This window comes from Paramormyrops kingsleyae, chromosome 22 (genome assembly GCF_048594095.1).
Source record: "Paramormyrops kingsleyae isolate MSU_618 chromosome 22, PKINGS_0.4, whole genome shotgun sequence".
NCBI classification, from domain to species: Eukaryota; Metazoa; Chordata; class Actinopteri; order Osteoglossiformes; family Mormyridae; genus Paramormyrops; species Paramormyrops kingsleyae.
The window spans coordinates 14,461,661-14,488,338 of NC_132818.1; the positions used below are offsets into that span (position 1 = coordinate 14,461,661).

At 45.2% G+C, this 26,678-nt stretch overlaps 3 protein-coding genes across 4 annotated transcripts; 2 read left to right on the forward strand and 1 right to left on the reverse strand.

The window, feature by feature from the left end:
* Positions 1 to 126: 126 nt before the first annotated feature.
* On the reverse strand, positions 127 to 4,620 carry litafd (LITAF domain containing). Of its 2 annotated transcripts, none has more exons than XM_023821773.2 (5): positions 4,514 to 4,620; positions 1,557 to 1,634; positions 1,055 to 1,132; positions 732 to 894; positions 127 to 529 (listed from the first exon to the last, which is right to left on the reverse strand). In XM_023821773.2, exons 2-5 carry the CDS (start codon positions 1,612 to 1,614, stop codon positions 415 to 417), a joined length of 414 nt encoding a protein of 137 aa, XP_023677541.1. In that variant the 5' UTR covers positions 1,615 to 1,634; positions 4,514 to 4,620; the 3' UTR covers positions 127 to 414. The 2 variants fall into 2 exon arrangements, with proteins under 2 accessions (XP_023677541.1, XP_023677542.1); XM_023821774.2 differs by lacking the exon at positions 4,514 to 4,620 and adding an exon at positions 3,341 to 3,418.
* A 6,137-nt stretch (positions 4,621 to 10,757) lies between these two features.
* ptx4 (pentraxin 4, long) lies at positions 10,758 to 14,935 on the forward strand. The gene is made up of 3 exons (XM_023821731.2): positions 10,758 to 10,958; positions 11,388 to 12,108; positions 13,656 to 14,935. Exons 1-3 carry the CDS (start codon positions 10,821 to 10,823, stop codon positions 14,294 to 14,296), a joined length of 1,500 nt encoding a protein of 499 aa, XP_023677499.2. The 5' UTR covers positions 10,758 to 10,820; the 3' UTR covers positions 14,297 to 14,935.
* Positions 14,936 to 15,538: 603 nt separating this feature from the next.
* On the forward strand, positions 15,539 to 26,551 carry clcn7 (chloride channel 7). The gene is made up of 25 exons (XM_023822021.2): positions 15,539 to 15,876; positions 16,577 to 16,648; positions 17,351 to 17,416; positions 17,524 to 17,589; positions 18,089 to 18,221; positions 18,307 to 18,416; positions 18,559 to 18,639; positions 18,873 to 18,935; positions 19,036 to 19,119; positions 19,385 to 19,478; positions 19,811 to 19,875; positions 19,968 to 20,084; positions 21,079 to 21,133; positions 21,245 to 21,305; positions 21,749 to 21,890; positions 22,093 to 22,186; positions 23,027 to 23,205; positions 23,975 to 24,026; positions 24,135 to 24,262; positions 24,719 to 24,804; positions 24,927 to 25,059; positions 25,150 to 25,209; positions 25,489 to 25,665; positions 25,770 to 25,850; positions 26,083 to 26,551. Exons 1-25 carry the CDS (start codon positions 15,766 to 15,768, stop codon positions 26,167 to 26,169), a joined length of 2,397 nt encoding a protein of 798 aa, XP_023677789.2. The 5' UTR covers positions 15,539 to 15,765; the 3' UTR covers positions 26,170 to 26,551.
* The last annotated feature ends 127 nt before the right edge of the window (positions 26,552 to 26,678 follow it).

Consider the following 26,678-nt stretch of genomic DNA (forward strand, 5'->3'; position numbering starts at 1 on the left):
CTTTGCCTTATAGGTGGTAAGTTTGCTACCAAACAGCCCTTGAATTATGGGAAAATGTTCCAAGCTGCTATCAGCACTGGTTCAAGTCCATCAATTGAATCTGCATACAGACGGCAAAACACGTAATTGGAAAATTAACTGGCTTTATTGAATTGTTGCGTTTAAAAGTACTTCAATACACCATAAGATGTGATTATTTACAAAATATTCATACATCTTGGGATATCCTAGACATTTCTGGGATGACATCTTCCTGGATGCCTTTGTGCATAAAAATGACTTCTGATTAACAATCATTCTCTCACTTGGCCGTAGTTCAGCTGAAGACTGAGCAAGTTTCTGGTACATGCACCCATATTGCTTAACTATGAAGGTTGTGTGAGGTTTGCACTGGCTGTTGAGGAGATCCCAGTGTTAGCAACATTTCTTCTTTTGCACGTTTATGATCTGGTGACACTTGGGGCAGGAGTGGTAGACATCCTTGAAGAATTTCATGAAGAAGGGGAGTAGGCAGCATCCAATCACCAGCCTGCAAGTGAACAGGGTGCCCAATCACCGAATACAACCCAATCAGACGTCGTTAATCAGAAGCGTCATCAGTGACCGACAGCACAACAACGCCCACCATGGATTCTAAGGTACAGATTAGCGTGTGGTATAATCCGAACTAAAGTGATATAATTTACGAGTCATTTTCAGTGAATACAGGCACAGAGAAGCAGCACCCTTACCCACAGAGTATGAAGAGCAGGCACATGAGCCATGCATAGGCTCCAACTTTGTAGGTAACTTCAGTCATGACCTGCTGTTGACAGTTTATACATGTCGTCATTCCAGGGGAACGGGACAGCTCGGTTTCATAACTTACAAACTTGTTCTTGGATTCGGGTTGGACTGAGGAGAAAAAATAAAAACAAGAGATGTGACATACAGTAGCTGTGAAAAGTACTTGACCGCACAAAAGCAGGCAGACCTTAAAATCTTCACTGCCAATCTTAGTTAAAATTTAAGTGGGGGGGGGGGGGAAATCAAAATTTTAAGGCAAGATACTCACCGTTGCGATACGGGGTGCTCTCTGGGGGGGTAAATGGCGTGTGCGGGTGATAGACCTTAACATCATCCGTCTCACCCACTGCAGGTGCGGAGAACAGATCGGTGAGAAAAGCATTAGTTTTTTTGCAGGCTGTTAATATCTTTTCCAAATGCATCATTTCACCCAAATAAGCTGGAGGAGATCTGTTACGCTCTGACTGTAATAGTGTCTGTGCAAATCAATGAATTTACATCTCGAAGCGAAAAGCCCCCATGAAGTGATGATGACTGACACATGGTGTCCAACTCAGCATTGCAGGTTCATCAGGTCTACAGCCTGAGGAAGAATGGAGCGGCAACTCGAGTGTCCATGCTGATGTCAGACTAGGGCCTTGAGATAAGTTAACCTGCGCCTGGGTTCAGCCCCAACGTTTGAGCCCTCAGCTACTTAACGGGAGTTTATCCCATAACTGTGTATGGTGGTTTAACAACAACATGATCACAGAGCATCAGGTAAGCCTTGCCTGAGATGACGTAGGGTGGGGGTATAGTCCCAGGGTCCCCATTCGCCGACGCACTCATGTTCTTCAGCTAAAGGATTTCTTGGGGGAGGGGGGAAGAGAGAGAGAGAAAACATGAGGACAGTCAAGCATCAGGAGGCAGATTGTCACAACAGGATGCATAAATTAAAGTAGGTGAGATCTGCTTCCTGACTGAAACGGACATCGATGCCACACTCCACTGTAAACACGGACAAACTTTGACACACATCAGTCAGTCTGCATCAAGTGAGGCATGCATCTCAGTCAGCCCGTAGCAGAATCTAGAAAAAGAGCACCAGTCACTGGCTCATGTTCCTCAGAAGTTCAACTCAGATTTATTTTTAGATAGCACCTTTCACAACTCGGTTGCCCCAAGGCACTCGAAAGGTGTGGCAATCTATCATTACATAACTTACACAAAATGGTGCATGAAATGGAAAAGATACAAGTGGAAAGTAAATCCAGAAGACAGAGGAGAGGACCCAGAAACTAAAAAGTAATGAGAAACACACACACAGCCCCTGGTGGTCCAAGGTCAATTGGCTGTGTACCATCTGAACCAGATTACAGAAAGGGTTAAATTGGCGCCCCCTTCTGGAACATTTGTTATATTACACACCTATAATCCAGTCAATCCCGGATAGAATTTTACAACCCGATGCTTCAGCCCCGTCAACACCCCACACACTGTCGTACAGCTTACGGAAAAGTCACACCATGTAGGAACAAGTGGTATTCTGTCGCACAACCAGTGACAGATGTACACGCGTCGCCCCAAACCCTCAGAGATGGATGTGACAGTACTGGGTGTAATCCAGATCACAATCAGCAAGACTGCAAACACACTACGAGTTCAACAAGTAGGTCACACTGAGGAGAGAGCATGGAGAAAAGGAATGGAAACTGTTTCTCAGATTTTTTTTGGCAGATCTGACAGGTCGTTTCAGCCAAAAACAGAGGACATTCCTTTGAAGAAAAATGTGCTGACAACTACGATTTTCTCAGAGTGAGTTTTGACTTTTCATTAAGATTAGTAATCACTCCATTCGCAAATCTAGCCTCAGTCTGGACACTCGTTTCCCTGTTCATGGGCAAAATAAATAAATGAATGAAACCGATGAACAGGTGATGTAGAGGACTTGAATGCCTGTACCACACGTGAAGGAACCGCCTAGTAATGATAGAAGGTGAGTCTTCTGCAACCTAGAGCTATGGACATTACTCACCAAGAACTCAAAATACAGTCAAATGTGCTGCTTGACCGGTTCCTGTTGGTTAAAACCAAGCTTCGACAGGCATGACGCACTATAATCCTACTCTGAGTTCTGCACCCTCAGTTCTCCAGTTACATCTCATTAATGCGTTTCCTGCTGAATCCTTTTTGCTTTGTTGTTACAGGCAATGCAGAAATGCTGTACAAAAAACCCCCCAAAATGAAGCTATTTTCCTGGCTGACAACAATTAGCAGTTTAAGGCAAAGCCCCTTAATTCCGGAAGTCCGCACAGACTATTGAGGTTTCTCTTCCTTGCTGCAACAAAACATATTTTCTTAGGTCAAATTCCTCCTCCCCCCAAAAAAAAGAAAGCAAAGCAAACAGCAAAGCTACAGTATGTTACCCTTTTTCTTATAGTATTGTAAACATTTACTCAAAAACTGTCCCTCTCAAAGATCCTCATGGACCATGCTTAGTCAACATTGTGGTTTGCCCATTATTACTTAATCAATAAACTCCTCTACAAATCACTCCATGGAAATCTCTCCCTACCTCCGTGCACATCCATATAGTGAATCCTCACAGCATCCAGTGGATAAACCCTCATGCTTTGTCTTCCTGCCCTAAAGTCTTTACAGTTCAAAAATAAACCCATAATGTAAATTACTTTCTGCTCAATCATGTACATACGAAGGAAATTTGATTCCAAAGTGCTTTAAGTCATCAAATTCCAAGATAAACACAAAATGGTAATAAATTCATACATCAATGATGATGTCTTTATGTCTGTAGGTGGGTCTGGAATGTCAGTCAGTGGCATTTTTTTCATTCTTCTGTCATATGTGACACTTCCTGTCATTCCTCAGCAGTCTCTTGCAGTCATTCAGAAAGAAGAGCATGATCAGCTACTGGAGGTGTGTCTAGACATGGTTTTAGATTTGTAGCTGCAGACCTGTAAATTCCTTCTGAAGCCAAATGGGCCGTTTTAACACGTTTAAAAATCAAGAAGTGAAAAATTCCTGCAGAAATAGTGACGATCGATGAACCAATACCGCCCACGGTACCAATGGAGACTTGATAAACCCTCAGCAAACTTGGTTTAAAAGGGACCTCACATCAGTCAACCATTCCTTTTAAAAACCATTCCTTTTTTTTAGCTTTCGTTTCGGACACTTCGCTGGGTCACGTTTCAGCGTCGCACGGATAGCAGAAGGCCAGAAACTGCGTGTAGCAGATGTGAAGTTCGAGTAAGATTGGTCATGTGAAAGGCCCCGATCGGGCATATTGGATACACAACAATACACCGGAATGAGGAAATTACGCCGATCTCAGAGTCCTGGAAATCCCCACAGTGCTATAAATAATCCAAGTCAATCAATCAATCACTCAACACCAACAAAGAAAAAAAAAGCTGCGAGGATGCTTTAACTGTTTTGGTCGCGTATAGGCATCATCGGGCACAGTCATAAACACCAGTCGAGAGAGTTTATAAGCTTTTCCAAAAACCATGTATAAATGTGCGAACTTTACTCTGTTGTCTTCCCATGCTAATAATTCGTTCATATTCATGATACATTGACATCCATCGTCTGTTTGTATTTAGAGAATTAAAAGGCGACGTATTTAAAGGTAAATCATATGTAGCATTTCTCATTAACTTTAAAACACTGAATAAAATGCTTAATTGTGTTGTAAAGGTATTAAAAGACATTTAAAGGATCTTACCTGTGTGCAAAACAGTGATTCTGTACTAAATGATCAGCTGTCAATAGACTGCCGCTATTTATACGACACCACCTCTGGTTTGAATTAAGAGGAAAATGAATATGCATGGGTCTGAGTCACGGGCCAGGTGATTGGGTCGGTGCCATTCTGTTTGCTTTGCACATCTGAGGAATCCTTCCTACTGCTAAACCTGTTTCTCCCCCGACAAAGGCAGGCTCTGTCAGTCGCTGACCAAGAATGTGCCCCGGTCTGCCTGGGACACTGACTGTCACGGCGTCACGAGCCTGCATGTCACTGACACATCTCTGCTTTTTTTCTGATTTTTTGATGGGTTTAAGTGTTGTTACGCTTTTTTGATCCAGATTGGTATCGGGTTTTTTTTTTTGCTCCCTGTGGCTGTCAGAGTTGCAGCTAACGTTGCATGGTAAGGGGAGTGGAACAAGGATTTACTAAATAAAAAATGCTTTATGTTTGTGTTCTGTAAACAAAACCCAATACCGTAAAATATACCGGAACTTTTCCCCTGGGGGATTCTCATGCATTTTGCCGAAGTAATTTTAACACATGTAAACAGTAACCATCAAGCACGTGCAGTGGGGCGGGGGATACCTGAGCAGCCGCCCCTCGAAAAATCTGTGCACGTCATTGCCAACCATCATGCTATTACACTCAAAAGTAGGCCTAATTTGGTAATTAGCCTAAATAAACTTCAAGGAATTTAATTGACGGAATTTTAACGCTACTATTGGTGAAGTTCTAACTTTCTAAATTTATTTCTAAATAGTCACAGAAAACAAAAATGCAGAAAGAATAACTGACGCCATAAAACACATATAAGGTACTATTAATAGGATAATTGTAATTGGTTTTGTTAATCATCAGCGAAGAGTGTTCCTGATTAGGTGAATAACTGAAAGCCAATGCATCGTAAATGATCAACACGTTTGTAATGCATGGCCGTCAATGCTGGCGGAGCCAGAAAATTTTCTGTGGGGTGGCCAGGGTGGCAGGGAGGTCATTTTGTGGTGGAACATAAATCTAAATATGAATACAAGGCATATTAAGGGAATATTTAAGGTACTTTAGGTAACTATACATTGTTTATAATTCAGGCAGTGGTAGAATTATCAAACACACATTTAATGTATTAATTTCTTGCAGTCAAGATAACAACCTTACACTAAGTACAAGATTCATAAAACTTCCGCATCACTGTTCTGAGAGCAAATGTTTAGCTCAGTAGTACTATGAGTTCATTATCTGTCAGTGTATCATCAGAGACACAGAGAAACAGTAAAGTAATAAAATGAGTGTTTTTTTTATCACTCTGATTTAACCAGAATGCAAATACGCCGGGGGTGGCCAATGGGATGGCCAGGGTCACCCCTTGTCACCACTACCCCCCAGGTCCGTGTATGCCAGTTATAGGCTATAGCGATCAATATTTATTTGTGCACATATGTGGGAATTTCCTACATATGTTACTGCCGTGGGTCATACTGCGAAGGGTGTGGTGTTGTGATACTGGTGTGGGAGGCGTATTCACACTCAGACTAGGGGCCGCTGTTTGTGTGAGTCAGCTGGAAGATTGCTGTTGCTCCAGCGGAGCAGCATTCCTGTAGACGGAGGTCTAAACCGGTTTTTGGGAGGGGATTAAAGTTAGGGGGCCTGAACGGTCTTCTGAACAAAATCGGATCAAAATAGGCATTCTTTGTGACAACACCCTCTCCCGCCCTGTACACACCCCTTCCCTTTTCTACACCAGTCGGTGGTACTCGATCGGTACTAGCTTACTGCAGAGGTCCACGGTGGTATTTTTAAGGCGATAAACCTTAAAGACAGCAATAATAACGTTTTGGTCCAGTAACCTGATTTTAATGCGGTAACTTTTATTAATTGTTAATTATTCATTTCAACACTGCATGACGTCTGGGACTTTCTTTAAAAATCCACAGAGTACACTCCGATGCCCTGATGCAGGAGCCCAACCGGACGCTGCCGAATTACCTTACAGTCAGGAAAAATAAATTAAAAAATATTAATTTATTGAAATGTCGCCATTGGCTCCCTCAGATGAGACCTTTGCACCATTAAAAGCTTTACACTGACACAACAGGAAATGTATTCGACGAATATTTTATTTAGCTAACAAACCGCTATTTGTGTCACTGTGACCTGAAGGGAAATATCTCATGCTTATTTTCGAGAAATCCTTCCCCGTCACAGGGTTGCCAACTCAAATGCATCTCGCGTGATACTCACGCTTTCTGACGCTCACGTAAGAAATCTTTAGGCAAATCTATATTATTCCATTATAAACCTAAACTTAGCTACATCAAAAGCGTTGAGGTCGTTTGCACACCCTACAGACTATTTACAACTGTTACATACATGTAAACGTGTGTGCAGACTTGTCTCGAATGGAAAACCTCACGCCAGCCAGCTGACCAAAGCTGGCAACCCTGCTGTGTCTATGCTTTCTTATATGCGGGTTTGCAAGTTGTTGTTGTTTGTGGGGAGGGGGGTCTTTTTCACTTTATAAAAGAACGTCTTATTTCTGGGCTCTGGTCACTTTACTATTTAGCCTATTTATTGTCATGTTACTGACACTCGCATTTATTCTTTCTCTTTGCTGTCACGTTATTTTGTTTCATTATCTTGTGTCACTGTAAACATGTTTAAACTTTATCCTCCTGATACCCGACCTATTCATTTATGTCCATTGCAGTGGACATTGTATTTTTGCATTTATTTTTTCGCTGATGTTGGGAAACGTATTTATTCTTGTTGTGCACTAAAGAGCACATGCTGTGAAATTAAAATAAAAATAAATTTGAAAAAATCTAAATTGTAAGATGTCTTATTTCCTCCAAAGACAAATAACCTACAATTGAAGGACACTTTTTTCCTTGGGTCTCAGGAGGATATGGTACGTCAATAAAACCCCTAATAATAATTCTACTATTGAACAGGAGGAGGCGCCGTGCCGCCCTAGTGTGACCCGTTTCGGATAGGATATTGTGCCGGCTGATAGTGGACTGTCAAAGTAAAAGGAAATGCAGACTTCCCTTCACGCGAAAGCTTATCTGAAGCTGTTAAAAAACAATGATATGAGTAGAAAATTGGGTAAACTGGCAAACCCTTATCTCACCCAATGAACACGAATATTTGTGATACGTAAAGAGTTTTTAAAAAGTTGGTTTTAAATAGAAGTAGGTATAGATGCGGGCTTGGTGCCTGTCGCTGCAGCAGAGATTGATCTGATTTTAAATGAATTCAAGAAATATCTTAAAGGAGCACTGACGTCTGAATGTGGACAAAATTGCTGATGCCGACATAAACTGCATGTTTCTATGCGAAGCCATATTGTCTTCTATTAGTATAAAGCTTACTCATCATAATTTAATTCTTGCCAGTAAAAATAACATTCTTACTAGAAAAATATACTAGTATTATATAATTTCTACTAATTCTTTTTATAGAGCTCTATAATTCCTTTTTACTATAGTCATATATATATTCCCATTGACTTCAACCGTATTATTGCCTCACATATCCTAATTTCAGTTTATTTTTTACTAGGAATAATTCCTATTGTATATATCTGTAATTACATTTTGACTAGTATAGGCTACTAGTAAAAACACAATTCTTACTAGTGAAAATAATGATTCGTACTAGTCCTAAGAAAACTATAGATATTTAAAATTCACATTCTGACTAGTAAAAATTAATTTTTTATTAGTTAGAATGTTATATCTACTAGTAGAAACCAAGTTGTGTCGAATAAACCTTATACTAATAAAAGACTATATTTGGCTTGCTATACTGGTTTGTCTGAGTACAGTACGTGTTGTTTAGTCTGGCGTGCTTTTAATACCGTGGTTAATGCTTTACGTGTTTTAATAAGTTCTTAGTGTTACCTTTGAATTCTTGCGAACTGAGCAACACTTTCTGTATGTATATTCATCGTGCAGCAGTTTAAGCAAAAATATGTCATAATGTATTAGCGGGCTGAAGTCAGGTTGTACAGTATTTCACATGTGACCCAGTGCCGTAGCCGGGATTTTTGAAATACCGAGGTCAAAAGTGATACCGCTTCCTATAGGTGTGCCCTGTAAAGAATGTCGTGGTTACTGGAGTTGCAGAAAATACTGAGGACTTGACCTCGGTGTTCTCACTGGTAGATACGGGCAGATCGACATGCACTCATCACTCATTTTTAATATTACTGCGCAAACTGTTAGGATGCTCAACACGTTATTGTGCGGAAAAATGAGGAATTTATGTTAGAGTGACAGAGTGGGGGGGGGGGGGGGGGGGGGGGGATTGGGAGTGTTGAGATGGGGAGGATTATCCCCCTAAATAATATCACATATAATGTCTGATTTACAAAAAATACATACGATTGATGTGTGTCATTATATAATTATTTTCTTTCAATTTGTATTTGGAGAATCCCTACTCTCCGTTAAAACGGTTTCTTCCCAGATAGCATCATGTTATTGTTTCAGCGTTGAATTATAGTTAAATGCGTTGAATTATGGCCAATGTTAAATTATCAACGTTGAAACTGAATTGATTTTTGGTCGAATTTTCAATATTGAAAAATTGATGGTGGCAAAACCTTGATTCAGTGTTGATATAAAGTGATCAAGATTGAAAATCAACGTTTTTGTCTGATATGGAATCAATGTCATTTCAGCATATGTGTGCTATCCGGGTTCTCAGCTCCCGCTCCAGCAGTCAGACGCTCAGCTCCAGACCCGAGAGTAAAGAGCCGATTAACACAGATAGCGCTCAGCGTAAAGGCGCAGTTCGGCTTTGAATGTAAATACTTAACTCAGTGAAGACTTTGTATCCCAACCAACAGGTAATCAATTAAAGGTTATGTGAAATGGTGGAATTTAATCGTTTTATGTCGATTAAGTTTCAAGGTAATCTTATTTACTTGTGCAAACTGCAACTAGCTTGGTTAGATAACAGCATAGCACAAATAGCAACGCTGATAACGCAGCGGTACATAGCGTTTGTGTCAGTTACAATTCTCACCCTACCGTCATTGCTGTTACGGCGTAAGATTGCGTAAGAAGCCCATCAAAAACAGGGACAGACCTGGCATTTATTTGGAAAACACCGTAGAGTGAGTCATTAAAGAACCAGAAACTCCAGAATCATTTAGTTTATAAATTGTGTTGGCAGAAAGTCCCATTTATTGCCAAGAAGAGATTCAGTAAATCTCCTGTATTTACTTTTATGGGTCTCTAGAAGAAGGTTTAGTCGCTGTTGTATGTGTGTTGCGTTTCTTTAGGATTTTAGGATAGTTTGTGAGAGAGACAGGGTGCAGGAAAATGACAGGGGCATCATAGTGGACCCTGAGGTGAGGTCATTTTTCCGCTGTGCATGGCCGTTCATGGACGCAGACGCATTCATGGACAAACATAGTAGATCAACATGGCATGTACAACAGCACCAGCAGCCATAGTTACGGTGTGTTATGTGTTAAGTTGTGAGTAAGCTAAACTTAAGTAATGCAGAACATAAGCTGGCAAACTTCCACAATAGAGGCCCTGTAGCAGAAGGGTTTACTCTCAAATGTCACTTTATTTATATGTGGAATGGTCACATAACCTGCGTTCTGTGATCTGAGTGGACAATGAGGCTTGTAAACTTGAAGTAATTCTGTTATGTAGGCGGGTGCTACACCATTAAATGCCTTATATGTAAGTATAGTAGTAGAACTTTGACTTCCTGCACCTGGTGACAATTCAAGCTGCTGCTTTTTTAATGCACTGAAAGGTGTTTAATGTGTGATCTGTGCTCCCAGATAATAGAACATTACAAAGTCTTATCTCCTGTATACAAAAGCATGGATTAGTTTTTCAGCGTCTTGAATAATGAGAAAACATAGTTTGGCAATGTTCCGTAACTGCAGGACGCACGCCTTCGATACCACATCCATGCGACATTTGAACAACAGGCTTGCACTGACAATGACGTTCAGCCCCTCAGAGTAAGGTGAAGAGGTTACAGCGAACTAATGTGTTTGAGAGAGAGCGAATCTGTGTCTTTGGGGCATCTGTTAAACCCATCTGATGATAGTTTGGTCCCTTGATGTCAACCTGGCAAACAAGAACCACCCCCCCCCCCCCTTCTTTTTGGAGCATCCAGTGATGGGATGGATCTTCAAGTCTGGCTCCTCCCCACCCACCCACTACCAGTGCCGCTGAATAAAAGCCCCACCCTCGCCATAGGGGATCCTTTATTCAGGCTCCAGCGGTGAAAGCCACATCTTCTCACATCCATCATGCCGGACTGCAGAGTGAGAGTGGACCTCATCCTCATCGTCCTCTGCCTCCACACGCAGCTCATCATTGGCCAGGATTGGGTCCAGACAGAGCAGCCTAAGCCTGTAATCCACAGGCTCAGGCATCTGGATGAGCAGGTCAGTCACGAGCCACACTGGACCCGTCCAGTCGATTCATTTCAGTCAGGCAAATCTACTCGGTGAAAATTCTGCATGTCTCAGCTCTGCTATCTGCTAGAACATCGTCCTCAAGGCTTCTCACGGCATCCAAGATCCAGGTGATGGCTTAAAGTGAAAGCAGAACTATGTATGATGTTTTTTTTTTGGACATTCATTTTCCTATTTTTATGCCTTCAAGTCTCAGATTCAAGTTTCATGAAACTTAAAACGTGAATCTTGCGCGAATAAAAATAGGAGAATGGGTATTAAAAAAGCCAAAGCCACTTTAGTCCCTGCATACTCGTCAGCTCTTGTCTTGCCAACAGTTAACATGAAAATAAATGCATCACATTTGCTGCTGCCCGTCTGTTTTGAACAACTGTTTTCGTATTTCCATTTGCTTCGCAGTTCCGCCGATTCCAGGAGGTCACTCTCATGCGCCTCAGTGACATCGCCGCCAACTACAACATCTCCTACAACATAGACGTGCGCTTCCAGGAGCTGATGGAGCAGTACCAAAGCATCTCCGACGTCCTGAAGGAGTTCCAGACCATGACAGCCAATGACCTGAAGAGTCTGAAGTTCTGGATGACAAAGCTGCAGAAGAAGACCAAAAAGATGGAGGTGAAGGTCATCGCTCTGGAGAAAGCTGTGGATGAGAACGGCAAGGCCGTGAGGAAGGACATCCAGAAGGTCATGTTGTCCAATCTCACCAGGGAGCTCCAGGTCCACAAGGAACAGATCAGCATGATCTCAGCTCACAGTGAACAGCTCCAGAGCAGTTTGAGAACCCTGAGGGACTCCGTAAGGAAACAAGAGAAGAAGATCTCCAGGCTGGAGAAACGGTTGTGGGACATGTTTCAGGCCATGGGCTTCCATCACTTCGATTCTGGCTACACCCCCCCAGTTACATCCGCTCGGCAGGAAGAGGATCCCAGGAGTCCCCACCCCATTGAGAAGCTCCTGGCCCAACATTCCAAAGGCCGGAAGTCCAAGGCCGACCAGGTGCCGCTCACAGCCATGCCAGAAGCTGCAGCCCAGGAAGAACCAGAGCTACGCGACGTGCCGCAACTACCTCTGAGGCACAGAATCCCTCATCAGCAGCACACGTCCAGGAGACCAGGCACGAGTATGTATCCCTAAGGGCGGCTAACCATCAGGCTTATCTCCTAGCAGGTCTCATGGCACCTACATGGGCGACACCTGCACAGCCTCATCACATAGCTCTGCAGTTAGCTCATCGCCACGCTTTCTTTTATGCGTTTAAAACCGCACTCAAGCCGAAGGTCATAGCTGATCGTACTTCAGGAGGTAACTGCAGGCATTCAGAAACAATTAGGTAACAAAGTATCCAAATTTGACATAGGTTTGTCATATAGCCTGCAAACTCCACCCATGTGGAACCCTGGCAGGGACTCGAACCCGGGCCAGGAGGTGTGAGGTGACTTTTGAAAAGCCAGGTCTCCAGCATTCTGACTTTGCTGGCAGGGGGGAATAAAATTTTCTATGACTGAAATTCAGTTTTTGCTATTGTGATCAAAGGGGGGAAGCTTATGTAAACAAAGAACTTATCAATCTCAGTTATAGACACAAAACACTGGAAGATGTATTATGATTAGAATTCGTAATGGGAAGACACAGAGAATGAGGGCAGGAATTGTGAAATATTTTTAATGATTCTAACAGGAAGAATTACAGTCTTCCAGCTTCTGTAACTGGAATAACATTCAGACTTCTGACTTTCTCTCAAAATGCCAGGTTTTTTATAAGAATGTGATTTTTCTGCGGAATCTCCTCCTTTTGCATCCCGGATGCTCTTGATAGATTTCAGGGTTTGAATAACACTCTGAGAAACACACAGGCAGCTCGGCAGCTCTGGTGAAGTAAGTCCAAAGTGCGCTAGATGCTGGAACGTCACAAAATCTAGAGCAAATTAACTGATGTAATTACAAGGTTTTGGGGGAAGGAAGACATGCCACATTCAAAAGGGAGAGAGTCACTGAAGTGGAAGTTAAAACATTTGCCTTGGCCTTTGGTTATGGCCTCTTAATCATTCCCTGAATAGTAAGTCACATGCTTTTATGTTGTACAATCAAACCCATTCAAGTGGCTCAGTATGATGTGATCAGCAGAGGTGGAAAGTTCAGGTCCAGAAAGTACAAATCCAGACCAAGATTTTGTTTCAACCAATCAGTTGAGTAGTCTGTAACTGTGACTCTTTATACTGAACTAGTTGGTTGAAACAAAACCTTGGTCTGGATTTGTACTTTGTGGACCTGAACTTTCTACCTCTGGTTATCAGTAATGGTTCTTCATTCCAATGACAGACTCAGTACACCGTTTACAAATTTGGAGTGAATTTCCATTCCATCCATCCGTGTTCTGTAGCTGCTTGTCTGGTAAAGGCTCATGGTGTCCCTGGCACCTCTCCCAGGATAAGAATGCCCTGGTCCATCGCAGGGCAGGACACACACACACACCAGCATGCACACACACACACAAACACACACATGTAGGGGTGGACATCAAAGCCACAACCCTGGAGTTTACAGAGCCAAGCACTAAGCCCCCAGCTCACCAAACTACCAGTGAATTTGTTATGCTTTTCAGACTCGGGCAGTCTGGCAATCCCTGTTCTGAGGGACTATTCTGCTCTTCTTGTCCCCTCCCCCACAGTATGCAACGTGAAGTCCATGCTACTGTTCCCCTCTGCCTCGATCCAGAACTACGTCACCTTCAGAAAGGGCTTCCCCTCCGGGATCCACGAGCTGTCCATGTGCACCTGGCTGAGGCTGAGCACCCCCTACATGGGGACCCTGCTCTCCTACGCCACTGAGGACAACGACAACAAGCTGATTCTCTATGGTCGCAACTCCAGCCAGCTGAACAGCATGGACTTCGTCATCGGCGACCCGTCGTACCGCCAGCTGCCCACGGCGGGACTCCTGGGCGGAGACTGGCACCACCTCTGCGTCATCTGGTCCGCCGCCGAGGGCCGCTTCTGGCAGTACGTGGACCGGCGCCTCACCTCGGCCGGCTCCAGGTTCCAGAAGGGCTACGAGATCCCACCGGGGGGGTCGCTGGTGATGGGCCAGGAACAGGACTCGGTGGGCGGGGATTTCGATGCGGCCGAGGCCTTCGTGGGTCGGGTGGCCGGCTTTGCCCTGTGGGACCGGGTGCTGAGTCCTGGTGAAGTTTCTGCAGTCACCACGGGGAAATCTCTACCCAGAGAACCCATTCTAACCATGGACGATGTGGACCAGCTCAATGGTTCCGTGCAACTGGTGGACTGTGCCTGCCTGGAACACTGTACTTAGAACCCTATTTGTCTTCTGAGGGGTACTTTAACATCCAGCCAGCCTGGAAGACCACAAACTATCCAAATGCTTGAGCCACATGCATGCTGTCCATTGCACACATGTGGGGGCATATTTAAGAAGCTCACAGAACCTTTTGTATCTAAATGAATATGCACTGTTCTTGATAGGAACCTTATATGGAAATCTGTTCAAGAACAAATATAATAGCAGTATGTAAACACTGTGTTTCTTTGTTGTTTAGCATCATGTCTAACTGTAAAAATATTGCTTAAAGGAAGCATTTGCTCAATCAAGCCTCAACTCATTTTTTCACTGTTTGCATTTCATCTAGGTGTATTAAACACATGGCCCTGTGTTTTGATTCCAGATAGGTGGTGCTAATGTTGTGTAAAATACTTTAACGCAGTGTTTCTACCTCAGGGACCCCTGGACAGTCCCTGCCAGACAGCTGGGGGGGGGGGGAGCAAAAAACCTGGACTTTCTGGGGGTCCCCGGGGACCGGTTTGAGACACACTGTTACAGTTACAGATGTTATCAATTATGTTGTTCAAGTTTGTGGAACTATGAGTACTACATTTCTGAGTGATATCTGTCATTTCAATATGGAAATTCTAAATAAAAGTTTTTTTTTCTTGAGTGAAATTATACTCCTTGGATGTTGTTATGCCTTCTAGAAGCTTGAACAATTGTTACGTTTTAGATTCTATCTGCAACAGTGTTTTGTATATTGTTATACAAGTTGCAGTGGTAGGGGTGGCATGGTGGTGCAGAGATGGATGGAGGTTGCAGCAATTTCTGCAAAACTTTGTGCGATATCGATCAGTTATTATCCACTGTCGGGACAATATCAAATGAAAATGGTTAGTAAGTGTCTGGTGCAACAACGTGAATAACATTAGTTTCTTCTTGGTTTATTTTACAATTGCGAAATGCCTGCCGATACTTGCGTGTCCCTAAAATGTCATGACGCCCCATCAAACGGCGTGCTAAATGACTAGGACGGTCTCGTGCTAAGGTGTCTTTCTTTTTTTCGGTGCCATAAAAAAATCTTTACGTTATGTTATTTACATTACATTTCTAATATAATATGTTGATCTAACATAAAAAGTCAACTGTTAACTGCAGTAATGTGGTTACTTTAGCATGCATATACAAATAGATATGAAATTTATGCGGTCGTTTAAGACCGATGAAGCAGCGTTTAATTTCCTTTTAATTAATTTCAAGTTGACTGGCTGAGCACTATACCGCTTGACTGCTGTAAAACGAATTATGCTGCTACCCTGTTTGTCGCGAGGGGCTTTCCGTAGTCTGGGTGCTTCCTCGTCACGTGAGTGCTGGTCACGTGAGTGTCATATTGGAAAGTGCGGCTCTGCAAGGGAGGACTGGGCAGCGGACTTGCTGGGATAGAAAAACGCCCCGGGAGAAACGGTGGACGGCTGAAGTCACCGTGCAGTGCCAGCATTATGGCGAACATCGCGAAGAAAGTGTCGTGGTCCAGTCGGGGTGACGAGCCGGCCCAGGGGGAGGGTACTCCGCTGCTTAATGGCACTGGCGCAGCAAGATATTCCAGACAGGTAACTTGCTTGTTTACCTGGTATCTTGCAGTTAGTCCTCTGTTAGCTACCAACAAGGCAAGATCAAATCTCATTCTAATTAGCAAGTTGTCGAAGTGGTGTAGTTTTGGTTATTTGTAATACAAGCCAAGTTTCATAACCATAAGTGACTTATTCATTCGTGACAAATGTTCCCCAGCCCGCTGCGATACTTTTTAATAATCTGTCTGATATGCTTAACATAACGGTAATTAAGTCCCTTTCATGTTTGTTGCTGTAATGTTTATTGCGGTAATGTAGCGAAGTCTTGGTGGGTTAAGTTGGGCATTGTATCCTTGATCCTCCTAACACTGGGCGCATACTCTGTTTTTTTTAATTATCCACGAAGGGACGAAGTTAGGCTACATAATTAGAGTAAAAGTATACAGTTTATGTTGCGAAAGTATCAGATTCAATTGAACTTTTCCCAGACTTGTAAACTTTCTTTTTCGTCTGATACCTTTTGACTCTTTTACAGTATTATGATTCATTAACTGTTTAGCTTGCTTACATTATATTTCATTAAATGACATTTAGAGTTTGTATGTTTAATGTTGTCCCTTAAAGAATGATCCCCCCTGTGATCAGTAAAGTATTTTCTTGTTACCTTGCCTTGCTTTATCTCAATTGTTTAACTGACTTGAGATTTTACTTGAATAAAACGTCCTATCTCTGTCCACAGTTTTCCGGTGGTAAGCTCTTTCATATAGGAAGGCTCAGCACCGTGGACCTTGAAGAAGAAATAGACGAAGAGGTAATCTTGGAGGTTTATCAAATTTCCTCTTTTTCATGCTATTTTTTTGTGATCCGCTGTGGTTTTTCGTGTCGGTATTTGTTTGTAGCTGGCTGCGGCATGTGCTGTATCAGAACTTTTATTTTTATTATACTGCTTTGGATTCAGAGTGTGACAGTTACTGTAATGTGACACACGTGCTGTTTGTGGACCAGATTTGGTGCCTTACTGCTCGACACATAACGAAATCGCGGACCCGCGTGTAAGTCTGCGGGAACCGCTGTGGTCCGTTTCTCTTCCCGTCGCTGTTGCACACAGCAGATTGCGCTAATTTGGATTTTTAGATCCAAAAAAAAAAAAAAAACTTAAAACTGCAATTGCATGCACACGCACAGGATGTCAGGCAACGTTTGAGTCAATGCTGTGATAAGACCTGTTTTTTAGTTAACCTGGAGCAACTACCAAATCTGTTTCTTGGTAATAAGTGTAGGCAGTGATTTAAAAACCCAGTCGCCCTCATCCTCTCGCAGACCTTTAGCTGTTAATCCTACTGTGCAGCAACTTGCGAAATAAAAGCGCTCAGTATTTGGACAACACCCTCCAGTCATGCAGGGTTCATTGAAAATCCCTTGTGTGTGTTTCTGGTTACTTTGTGTGCTTTTGATTAGGCCCACAGACAAGTTAGATAACTTAATGATCGCTCTCGCATTATTCTGTGTGCAGGAGTCTGTTGTTTCCCGGCCAAAGGAGATTCCACACAACGAGAAGCTCCTTTCCCTGAAATATGAGGTAAAGGGCCAGCTTAGTTTTTCCACATAAACCGGGGTCCTTGATGAATTTTAACGCCTGCCACGAATGTTGTCATGTTCAGTGAGGGCCATGTTTGTGTGTTTTAGAGCCTCGACTATGACAACAGTGAAAATCAGCTGTTTCTGGAGGAGGAAAGACGGATGAGCCAAATGGTCGGTCTGACCGCTGACCGATTTCTGTTTTGGTTATTTTCTGATATGCGGTAAAACAAATCTGGGTGGAATATGGGGGTGGGGTGGGGATCATCCTTTAAGACGTGTCTTCTTCATAACGGGTAGGATAGAGTAAGAAATTGAGCCCACACTATGGTTTATAATTGGGCAAGGTATAACTGTGAATTGTTTTATTTTATTTTTTTTTACAGTGGCTTAGTATGCCTCACTAGAGGAAACGGTGAATGCAGTAAGAGTGTGTTGGATGTTGGGTAGTTGATAGGCCCTAACTAGCGTCAGTGCTAACGATGATGCTAACGGTGGCGCTAAACTGACATTGATGCTAACGTTAGCGCTAACGTTGATGCTAATAATGATGCTAATAATGATGCTAATAATGATGCTAATAATGATGCTAATAATGATGCTAACAATGGCGCTAACGTTGACGCTAATGATGGTTCCCCCCCCCCATCTTCTCGGGTCATGGCCTCTGTAGGGCTTTAAGTGCCTGGAGATGAGTCGCTGGCTGGTGTGTGCCCTCATTGGGATCCTCACCGGCCTCATCGCCTGCTTCATCGACATCGTGGTGGAGAACCTGGCCGGTCTCAAGTACCAAGTCATTCAGCAGAGTATCCTTCCAACAGGGACGAATGTCCGTGACCTAGATGCCTCTTGGATTTTTTTTTTTCCTTAACCTCTTCTGTTTTCGCTCAGATATTGAAAGGTTCACAGAGACAGGGGGATTGTCCATCTCCCTGATCTTATGGGTGCTGCTCAACTCCGCTTTTGTCATGGTGGGCTCTGTGATAGTGGCCTTCTTCGAGGTAAGGCACAGCCTCACTATCAACCTGGTGTCTGATTGGCTGAACCAGCGCAGGGCTGGACTGGAAGGCCCCGTTGGTCACCGATTGGTTGATCCCCGTTTTTCCGGTCAGCTTATTGGTGCTCTCTTTCTGTGTCTCTAAGCCGATTGCAGCTGGAAGTGGAATTCCCCAGATAAAGTGTTACCTGAATGGTGTGAAAATACCCCGTGTTGTGCGTCTTAAGGTAATGTGCTGGTGTGTTACCTCATCCCCTCAACCCCTCCTGGGTGTGGTGATTCTGTGAATGACTTGTCTGGTCAGATCCACAATACCATTAATTTCCCTGTTTGCCTGGTCATTGCTGCAAGGCCAGATAACCTTAATGTAGTAGAGTAGGACAAAAGCAGTAAAACTGAGTCATTAGATGACATCACTGCCCCCCCCCCCCCCCCCCCCCCCCCCATCCCCTGTGCCCAGACTCTCGTGGTGAAGGTCTGTGGAGTGATTTGTTCAGTGGTCGGCGGCCTCGCCGTGGGGAAGGTGAGAGATTCCATTCCGTACCACCGTACAGTCAAGGACCACTTTGGCCAAAATGGTGGTAAGCATCTCTGCCCCCCCCCCACCCCCCATGTGTCTGAAGGAAGGACCCATGATCCACTCGGGTGCTGTGGTGGCGGCTGGCATTTCCCAAGGCAGGAGCACATCTCTGAAGAGGGACTTCAAGGTCAGTTTCTCCGTGGTCTTGTTGTCTTTGTCTACATTAAGAGTTACGCATAGGGTCTCGTCCATCTTTCCTGAGGCTCTATAGAAGCCCTCAACTCGGTCACCAGTTTGTGAGGAATTTGTGTCAGATGAATGAAATCTCTCAGATCATAAACACTAAAAATCCTCTCCTGAAGTCTTCTGCGTGAGCTCCGGCTGCACGGGCTTCCACAATGGCGCTCAAAGCTTCTTTTGAGAGCAGAACCCTGAGTCTGATTCATCTGCAGATCTTCGAATACTTCCGCCGGGACACAGAGAAGAGGGACTTTGTATCGGCGGGCGCGGCTGCAGGGGTGTCTGCCGCTTTCGGAGCTCCTGTGGGTAAGACCTGAACCTCTGATCTCAGATCAGTTCCACGCCTCCAGAATCTGATGGTACCCCCATCAGGGTCCCCCTTCCCAAGAAGGGAAGCCATGACTGATAAAGAAGGTCATTGCTTTTTAGGTTTCAGGATATGGAAGTTCATGGTGGCTCTGTGTCGATGAATAATCCAGGAAAAAATGTCATAATAAAGGCATGGAGTCTCACTAAAGGAGCCTTATCCTTGTAATGGAGACCCCTATATGGCCTTTGCTGAATATTTCCAGTTTAGTGGCGCTAATCTGTGAGTAATGCAGTCATGCAGCAGTTTCTGAAGGTTTCTGGACTTGCAGGTGGTGTCCTTTTCAGCTTGGAGGAGGGAGCCTCCTTCTGGAACCAGATGCTGACCTGGAGAATCGTGAGTGACGTTTCCGATTAGCATACCGTATCTCCTTCCCTCGCCACGGAGCTCTGGTATAATGTAACCATTTAGTGACCCGTATCTTTCAGTTCTTCGCTTCCATGATCTCGACCTTCACCCTGAACTTCTTCATGAGTATCTACCACAACAAGCCGGGAGATTTTAGTAACCCGGGTCTCATCAACTTTGGACGCTTTGACAGCGATGTAAGTTTCCCCTTACTGTCGGTTTTGTGATGCGGATTGTCCCTTTTTTAAAAGTTTGTAGACAAAATCTTGAAAGTCATTAGATTATTGGGCGTCGGTAGTTGATCCAGTTATCTTGGCCAATGGGATGCTGTCAGCTATTACCCTCTGACATTGACTAACGGGAGGCAGGGAACCAGTGGAGAAAATGTGATGTTTATGGACGGTTGGACAGCTTAGAGTGGAGAGCATTTTATAATCATCACCTCGTTTGGGGGAAGGACGGTGGTCTCATTCTGGATTTTGGTCAAAATTATACCAAGCTCACACTATTCCCGAACACATTTTGGTCATTCCCGTCTGAGCCGTTCAAGAAGGGGCTGATCTGTGAGCTTTATGCGGAAACAACGGTGAGAGAAAAGGATGAGCTGTTATTTCCAGAAGGGGTTTGACTCGATACTCTGTCACATGAGAAGTGATGTATTTTTACCTGCCTTCTGGTCACACGGGTCGGAAAGGAAAACGTGAAAGGTTCATTGGGGGGCTTGGACACAGCCCCCCCCCCAGCACATGACTTTCCTGGGAGTCCCCCTGGGCTGGAAATATAGTGATCATCTCGGTGGATATGAATTCCGTGCCGGTTTTAGTTGAATGTCCTGGCTAGGTAGACTTGTCAGCGATGGCTGTGGATGTTTCTTGTTACAAGAGAGGCGCCTGCAGCAGGTTAAATGCTAAGCAGACACGACTGTTTATTTTTTATTTTTTTGCAACAGAATTTGACCTTCGCTGCCTGAGGTTTTTGGGAACCTTCACTCCGGAAGCCTACTGTATGCTTCCTAAAATGAAAAGTTGCCGTAGGATCACAACACGTCCGCCATTTTTTAAAATATATATAAAATAAGGTGAACAAGTGGTCCCCCATGTGTGTAGTCCTTGAGGGTGTGATGTCATCATTTGCATGTTTGACTGGAGGATTCTGGGTATTGATTTTTCTTTTTTACGCCCCCCTCCCCAGAGCACAGAGTACTACCTATATGAGATTCCTCTGTTTATCATCATGGGAGCCTTCGGTGAGAGAGAGTCTTATTGTGGAAACCTAAGCCTTGCTCTTTTACATTTTAACGGACCGGTTCTGTTTCTGGTTTTCTCACGTCGTGCCCATGTCTCCTTCACCCCCGCAGGTGGATTGCTTGGAGCACTGTTCAACGTCCTGAACTACTGGCTCACCATCCTCAGGATCAGGTGTGCCTGTGTGTGTGTGTGTGTGTGTGTGTGTGTGTGTGTGTGTGTCTATGTGTGTGTGTGTGTGTGTCTATGTGTGTGTGTGTGTGTGTCTATGTGTGTGTGTGTGTGTGTGTGTGTGTGTGTGTGTCTGCCTGTGTGTGTGTGTGTGTGTGTGTCTGCCTGTGTGTGTGTGTGTGTGTGTGTCTGCCTGTGTGTGTGTGTGTGTGTGTCTGCCTGTGTGTGTGTGTGTGTCTGCCTGTGTGTGTGTGTGTGTCTGCCTGTGTGTGTGTCTGCCTGTGTGTGAGGCCTGGTCTGTCTGAAACTTGCTCCTCTCTCCATCTAAACACTTCAAATTATATTGACACATATCCCGAGACTGTGGAGCTGACCTTGAACCTGCCCCACACTGGTTTGATGCAAATGAAAGTTGTCCCACAACAATGCCCCCCCCCCCCCCCCAGGTATATCCACCGGCCCTGCCTGCAGGTGATGGAGGCCGTGCTGGTTGCCGCCGTGACGGCCACCGTGTCCTTCACTATGATCTACTTCTCTGACGACTGCCAGCCCCTGGGGGAGGATCAGCTGGAGGAATACCCCTTGCAGGTAAGGCAGTTGGAGGTGGGGTCTGTGGTGGGTGGGGTTTCAGAGGGGTGTGGTCTGTGGGAGGCGGGACTCAACCTGCCAGTGTCTGGGAGACGGCAAATGAGGTGACTTGAGCTCCAGGAGGTTTAATTTTATTGGTTGAACAGGTGAGAGGGCGTTTACTCCGTCCTCAGGCCTGAACCTCCACTTATCCCCCTCACAGCTGTTCTGTGCTGATGGCGAGTACAATTCCATGGCCACAGCCGTCTTCAACACCCCGGAGAGGAGTGTCCGCAGCCTGTTCCACAGCCCCGCAGGTCCGTGGAGCTTCCAGCACACGTTACGGGTCGTGACCTGAAGCAGGATTGGTCGCCCCTGCTGGGCCCTTCCTCTGGAAGAGATTTCAATTTCAGTCCGTTGTCCATCTTCAGAATGAACACCTGTGTTTGATATTGGTGACAGGCGGGTGGTGACTCGGCTAGGTCCGGGGCAGCTGTTTGAACAGTCAGACTCCTCTGTCGTGTCGTAGGTTTGTTTACGGGCCGCTTTTGGCTGATGGTTTTCCCAGACAGTCAGCTAAACCCGCACACACAATCCTCCTCAATTATTCAAGGCTTCCCTCGTTCGGGATAAGAGGGAATGTCACCCTGCCTGGGCAGCAGCATCAAGGAGATACAGAGGGGAAGAACGGGTGCGCTTCTTTGAATCTTTGATTCTTTGAATCAAGTTCTTTGAATCTTGAATCTTGAATCTTAAGTGCCCTGACAAATGCCACCGAAGTCAAGTTTGATCAGCACTAAACTATTCATCTCTGCCCTCTAGTGGACAAAAGAGGTACCAAAGTATCTTGACTTGGTCTTGATTGGCTTCAAATTACACTTTACAACAGGTAGAAAATATTTTGCGGTAGAGAAATGGAAATGATCGTATTAAAATTGCCACTCATCATGAAATAATTTCTGTAAACCTGTATACTCATTACAAGGGCGAATCAAGTAAAACTAGCTGGGTTCGCTAGTTTAGCGTTTCCTAATCCAGGCCTCAGGAACCCACAGATGACCCAGCTCCCTGCCACACGATCAACATTTTAGCAAAAACGTGGACCGTCCATGGGTCCAGATTGGGAAACACTGATGAATTCCTATCCCCCTCGGCAGGTTCCTACAATCCCGTGACCTTGGGAATCTTCACCATTACCTACTTCTTCCTGGCCTGCTGGACATACGGCCTGACCGTGTCCGCCGGGGTCTTCATCCCCTCGCTGCTCATCGGCGCCGCCTGGGGGCGGCTCTTTGGCATCCTGCTGGCCTCCATTACGCCGCACAATTCCATACAGGTACATCAGGCCGGGTCGCCATTCCTGGGGAAGCGCTGTATAGCCAGTAAGGCGGCGGCGTCCGCTGGCAGAGGGGCGGTTATAATAGCGGAACTCATCCCCCAGCAGAGAGAGACTTCACAGTAGCGCCATTTCCGCTGACCTTGATTTTGAAGAAGCAAAACTGAAAATCCGTTGATGGGGACGCTCAAATTTCAGGAAAACAAACCCTCAGACACTGTGGAAAAAATGTTTGTTTGATTGAAGTGGTTTTTGTGGCGAGTCGATGAAAAACGATTTGCAAGACTGAAATGGAAGCCGATTTTGTGAACGTATCTCATGAAAAGCTCAATCCATGTTGAGGCACGGAATCATAAACGGCAAGTATTATTTCCATGATGTCACTTAATGGAAACACCCTTTTCACAATTTCACTTTGTCAACAAATTTGCTTATTTGTGCAAAACTTTAATGGAAGCATAGCAGGTTTTGATCTATTAAGGAGGTCAAACAAGGCCTTTAAAAGTCAGAGGGCCTCCTTCAACACCTGCTTTAGATTGATTTTCCTCTTTGTATTGTCCAATCAGATTTAGTCTTTAGGCAGTCACATGATTCTTTGAAGGTGCCTTATTGGTTAGTGCTGTATCGATTTCCTTCCAGTCCTGGGGAAGCTGGGATACCCAGCATCGTGTCGACATAGATGTAGTTTAACACAATGTTTGGTGGAAGTTAAGCCCCTCGAAGTTTTTGAATGAGCATGTTTTATGATTTGTGGCATTTCGTTTGACAGACGTTGGCCGACCCTGGGAAGTACGCTCTCATCGGAGCCGCCGCCCAGCTTGGTGAGTGTCCGTGATGTCAAGGGTCAGCCTGCTTTCAGAGCTCGTCTAGAGGTGCACGGAGGCACATGAGGCTCCGGGTTCGCGTCTGTTGACAAACGTCTTTTCCAGGTGGCATCGTGAGGATGACCCTCAGCCTGACTGTCATCATGGTGGAAGCCACCGGAAACGTCACCTATGGCCTGCCCATAATGCTGGTTCTGATGACAGCGAAGATCGTGGGCGATTATTTCGTGGAGGTCAGTGTTGACGTGGCAGGTTGGAGCGGGTTGGTCCATTGGCATTATGTGTTCAGCTCACAGAGCTAGTCAATGAGTGATGGCCTCATCGCCTTTCAGACTGTGCAGAACATGGAATCGGGGCCAGTCATGTCTCATTAACTGCTCCGGTCTCATGTTTGCTTTTAGTGTGGGTGGTGCAGCCAGCCACCAGTCTGACGCCGTCTTCTGTATCTGTCCTTCCAGTGACTGACTTTTGAGAACCCTTCCGTTATTGTTTTTGCACAGCTGTCTAACTCAAGGTGGCACTTAGTGCTGCGACAGCTCGTTCCGCTTCCCTGTTCCTCAATGTGCCAGCAGAATCTGCTTAGAGGAAGTAGAACTTCATGGGGTGGCAGGGGAGGGGGGGGGGGCAGCTTGTGAATGTTGTGCAGATGTGACCTTAAGCTCTTCTGAGTGTCTCGAATATCCCCACAGGGGCTATATGACATCCACATCAAGCTGCAAAGTGTGCCCTTCCTGCACTGGGATGCCCCAGCCACCTCCCACTCCCTGACTGCCAGGTAGATCACCCCCTACAGGAGCTCCCCTGCTAATGCCACAAAGAGCCCAGTACATGCATTTAGCAAGACATTGGTGCTTCATTCTCACTGTATATTCGAGTTTGGTGTGTCTGTCCATTCAGGGAGGTCATGAGCTCTCCAGTGACCTGCTTCAACCTGGTGGAGAAGGTGGGCACTATTGTGGATGTGCTCAGCAACACCTCGACCAATCACAACGGGTTCCCTGTAGTCTCCAGGTTGAGTGATGGCTGTGAGGTATGTCCCTCCCACTAGGGGTGATTTGTTCTGGAGATTTGTCACATGGTGTACTTTGGGGCTTCACTAATCTGAATTTTGTGCTTTTAGCCAGGGAAAATCTGTGGCTTAATCCTGCGTTCCCAGCTTATCGTGCTCCTGAAACACAAGGTGAGTGTGACCTATGATTCCTGCAGATGTCAGCTGAAGAAGGAGCGTGTCTGTCCACACTAACATCTGTCAGGGTGCTTTGTGTATATGCATGCCTGTGAATGATAGCTGTGCAGCTGACCAATGAGAGGTTTGCTTAATGAATACATGGCTGTGACTGGCAGTGCCAGTGACCAATGAGGGGTTTGCTTACTGTATGCACGGTTGTGAATGGCAGTGCAGCTAACCAATTAGAAGTGTGCTCATCCACGTTGTGACCGGTGAACTCTTGTCAACCAGGTGTTTGTGGAACGGGCTCGTTCTCGTCTCAATCAGCGCAAACTGCAGCTGAAGGACTTCCGGGACGCCTACCCTCGCTTCCCCCCGATCCAGTCCATCCACGTGTCCCAAGACGAGAGGGAGTGCATGATGGACCTGACAGAGTTCATGAATCCCACACCCTACACTGTCACGCAGGTATGAGTCTCAGCCTTGGTCTTGGTCCTTGAGTTTATAAAATGAACCAGAGACAGATCTGACTAAACAGTCATGTTCTGCGACTGTCATTGTGTCTCTTTCAGGAGACGTCCCTTCCTCGTGTCTTCAAGCTGTTCAGGGCCCTTGGTCTGCGGCACCTCATTGTGGTGGACAGTGACAACCAGGTACGTCTGTCTTGCGAGGCCATCTGGCCATCGGCATCTTCAGCACGTATCTTCATTCTCATTGTAAAATTCTAAAATTACTGCATCGGTTTTCAGCCTTTGGCCATTGGGCCATTTATCTAGATCAAGGTTGTTACCCTGGCTTCCTGTGCTTGAGCCCCCGCCCCTTCCTGGTCACATGACCAGCTATCTATGCCGCCTTCTATCTACCAATCATGTTCCCGGTGCCCAGGTGGTGGGACTGGTGACGCGGAAGGACCTGGCCCGTTACCACCTGGGCAAACACGGCCTGGAGGAGCTGCAGCTGGCGCAGACGTGATGCATGGAAGGCGACTGCCACGCTGTTCATCAGGCCGCCCCCCTGCCCCCAGCCAGCCCCCGCCAGAACCTGCACCAGACGTGCATTACAGAAAAGTCCGGAGCCCAGATGGTTTCTGGTTTTGTTCATCGAGGTTGGGTTGGGATGGGGGAGGGGTTCGATTTCATGTCTGTTTTCTGACTTTTTGTTGCCCCGTCCCAGTTTGCACATAAAATAATTTATCAGTTATGTTTTTAAAGCACTTCAGAGAGAGTGTGTGTGTGTGTGTGTGTGTGTGTGTGTGTGTGTGTGTGTGTGTGTGTGTGTGTGTACACACACACACTTAGGTGTCAATCCTTTTATGTGGTCATTTGCAAAGCTTTGGTAACATTGTGATGTACATTAGTGTCAATGTGTATAAAGCATTTCAAGGTGTGTGTGTGTGTGTGTGTGTGTGTGTGTGTGTGTGTGTGAGAGAGAGAGGGAGAGATTAGCCAGGCCAAAAAGTTTTTTGAGTGTATGTGCTGGTC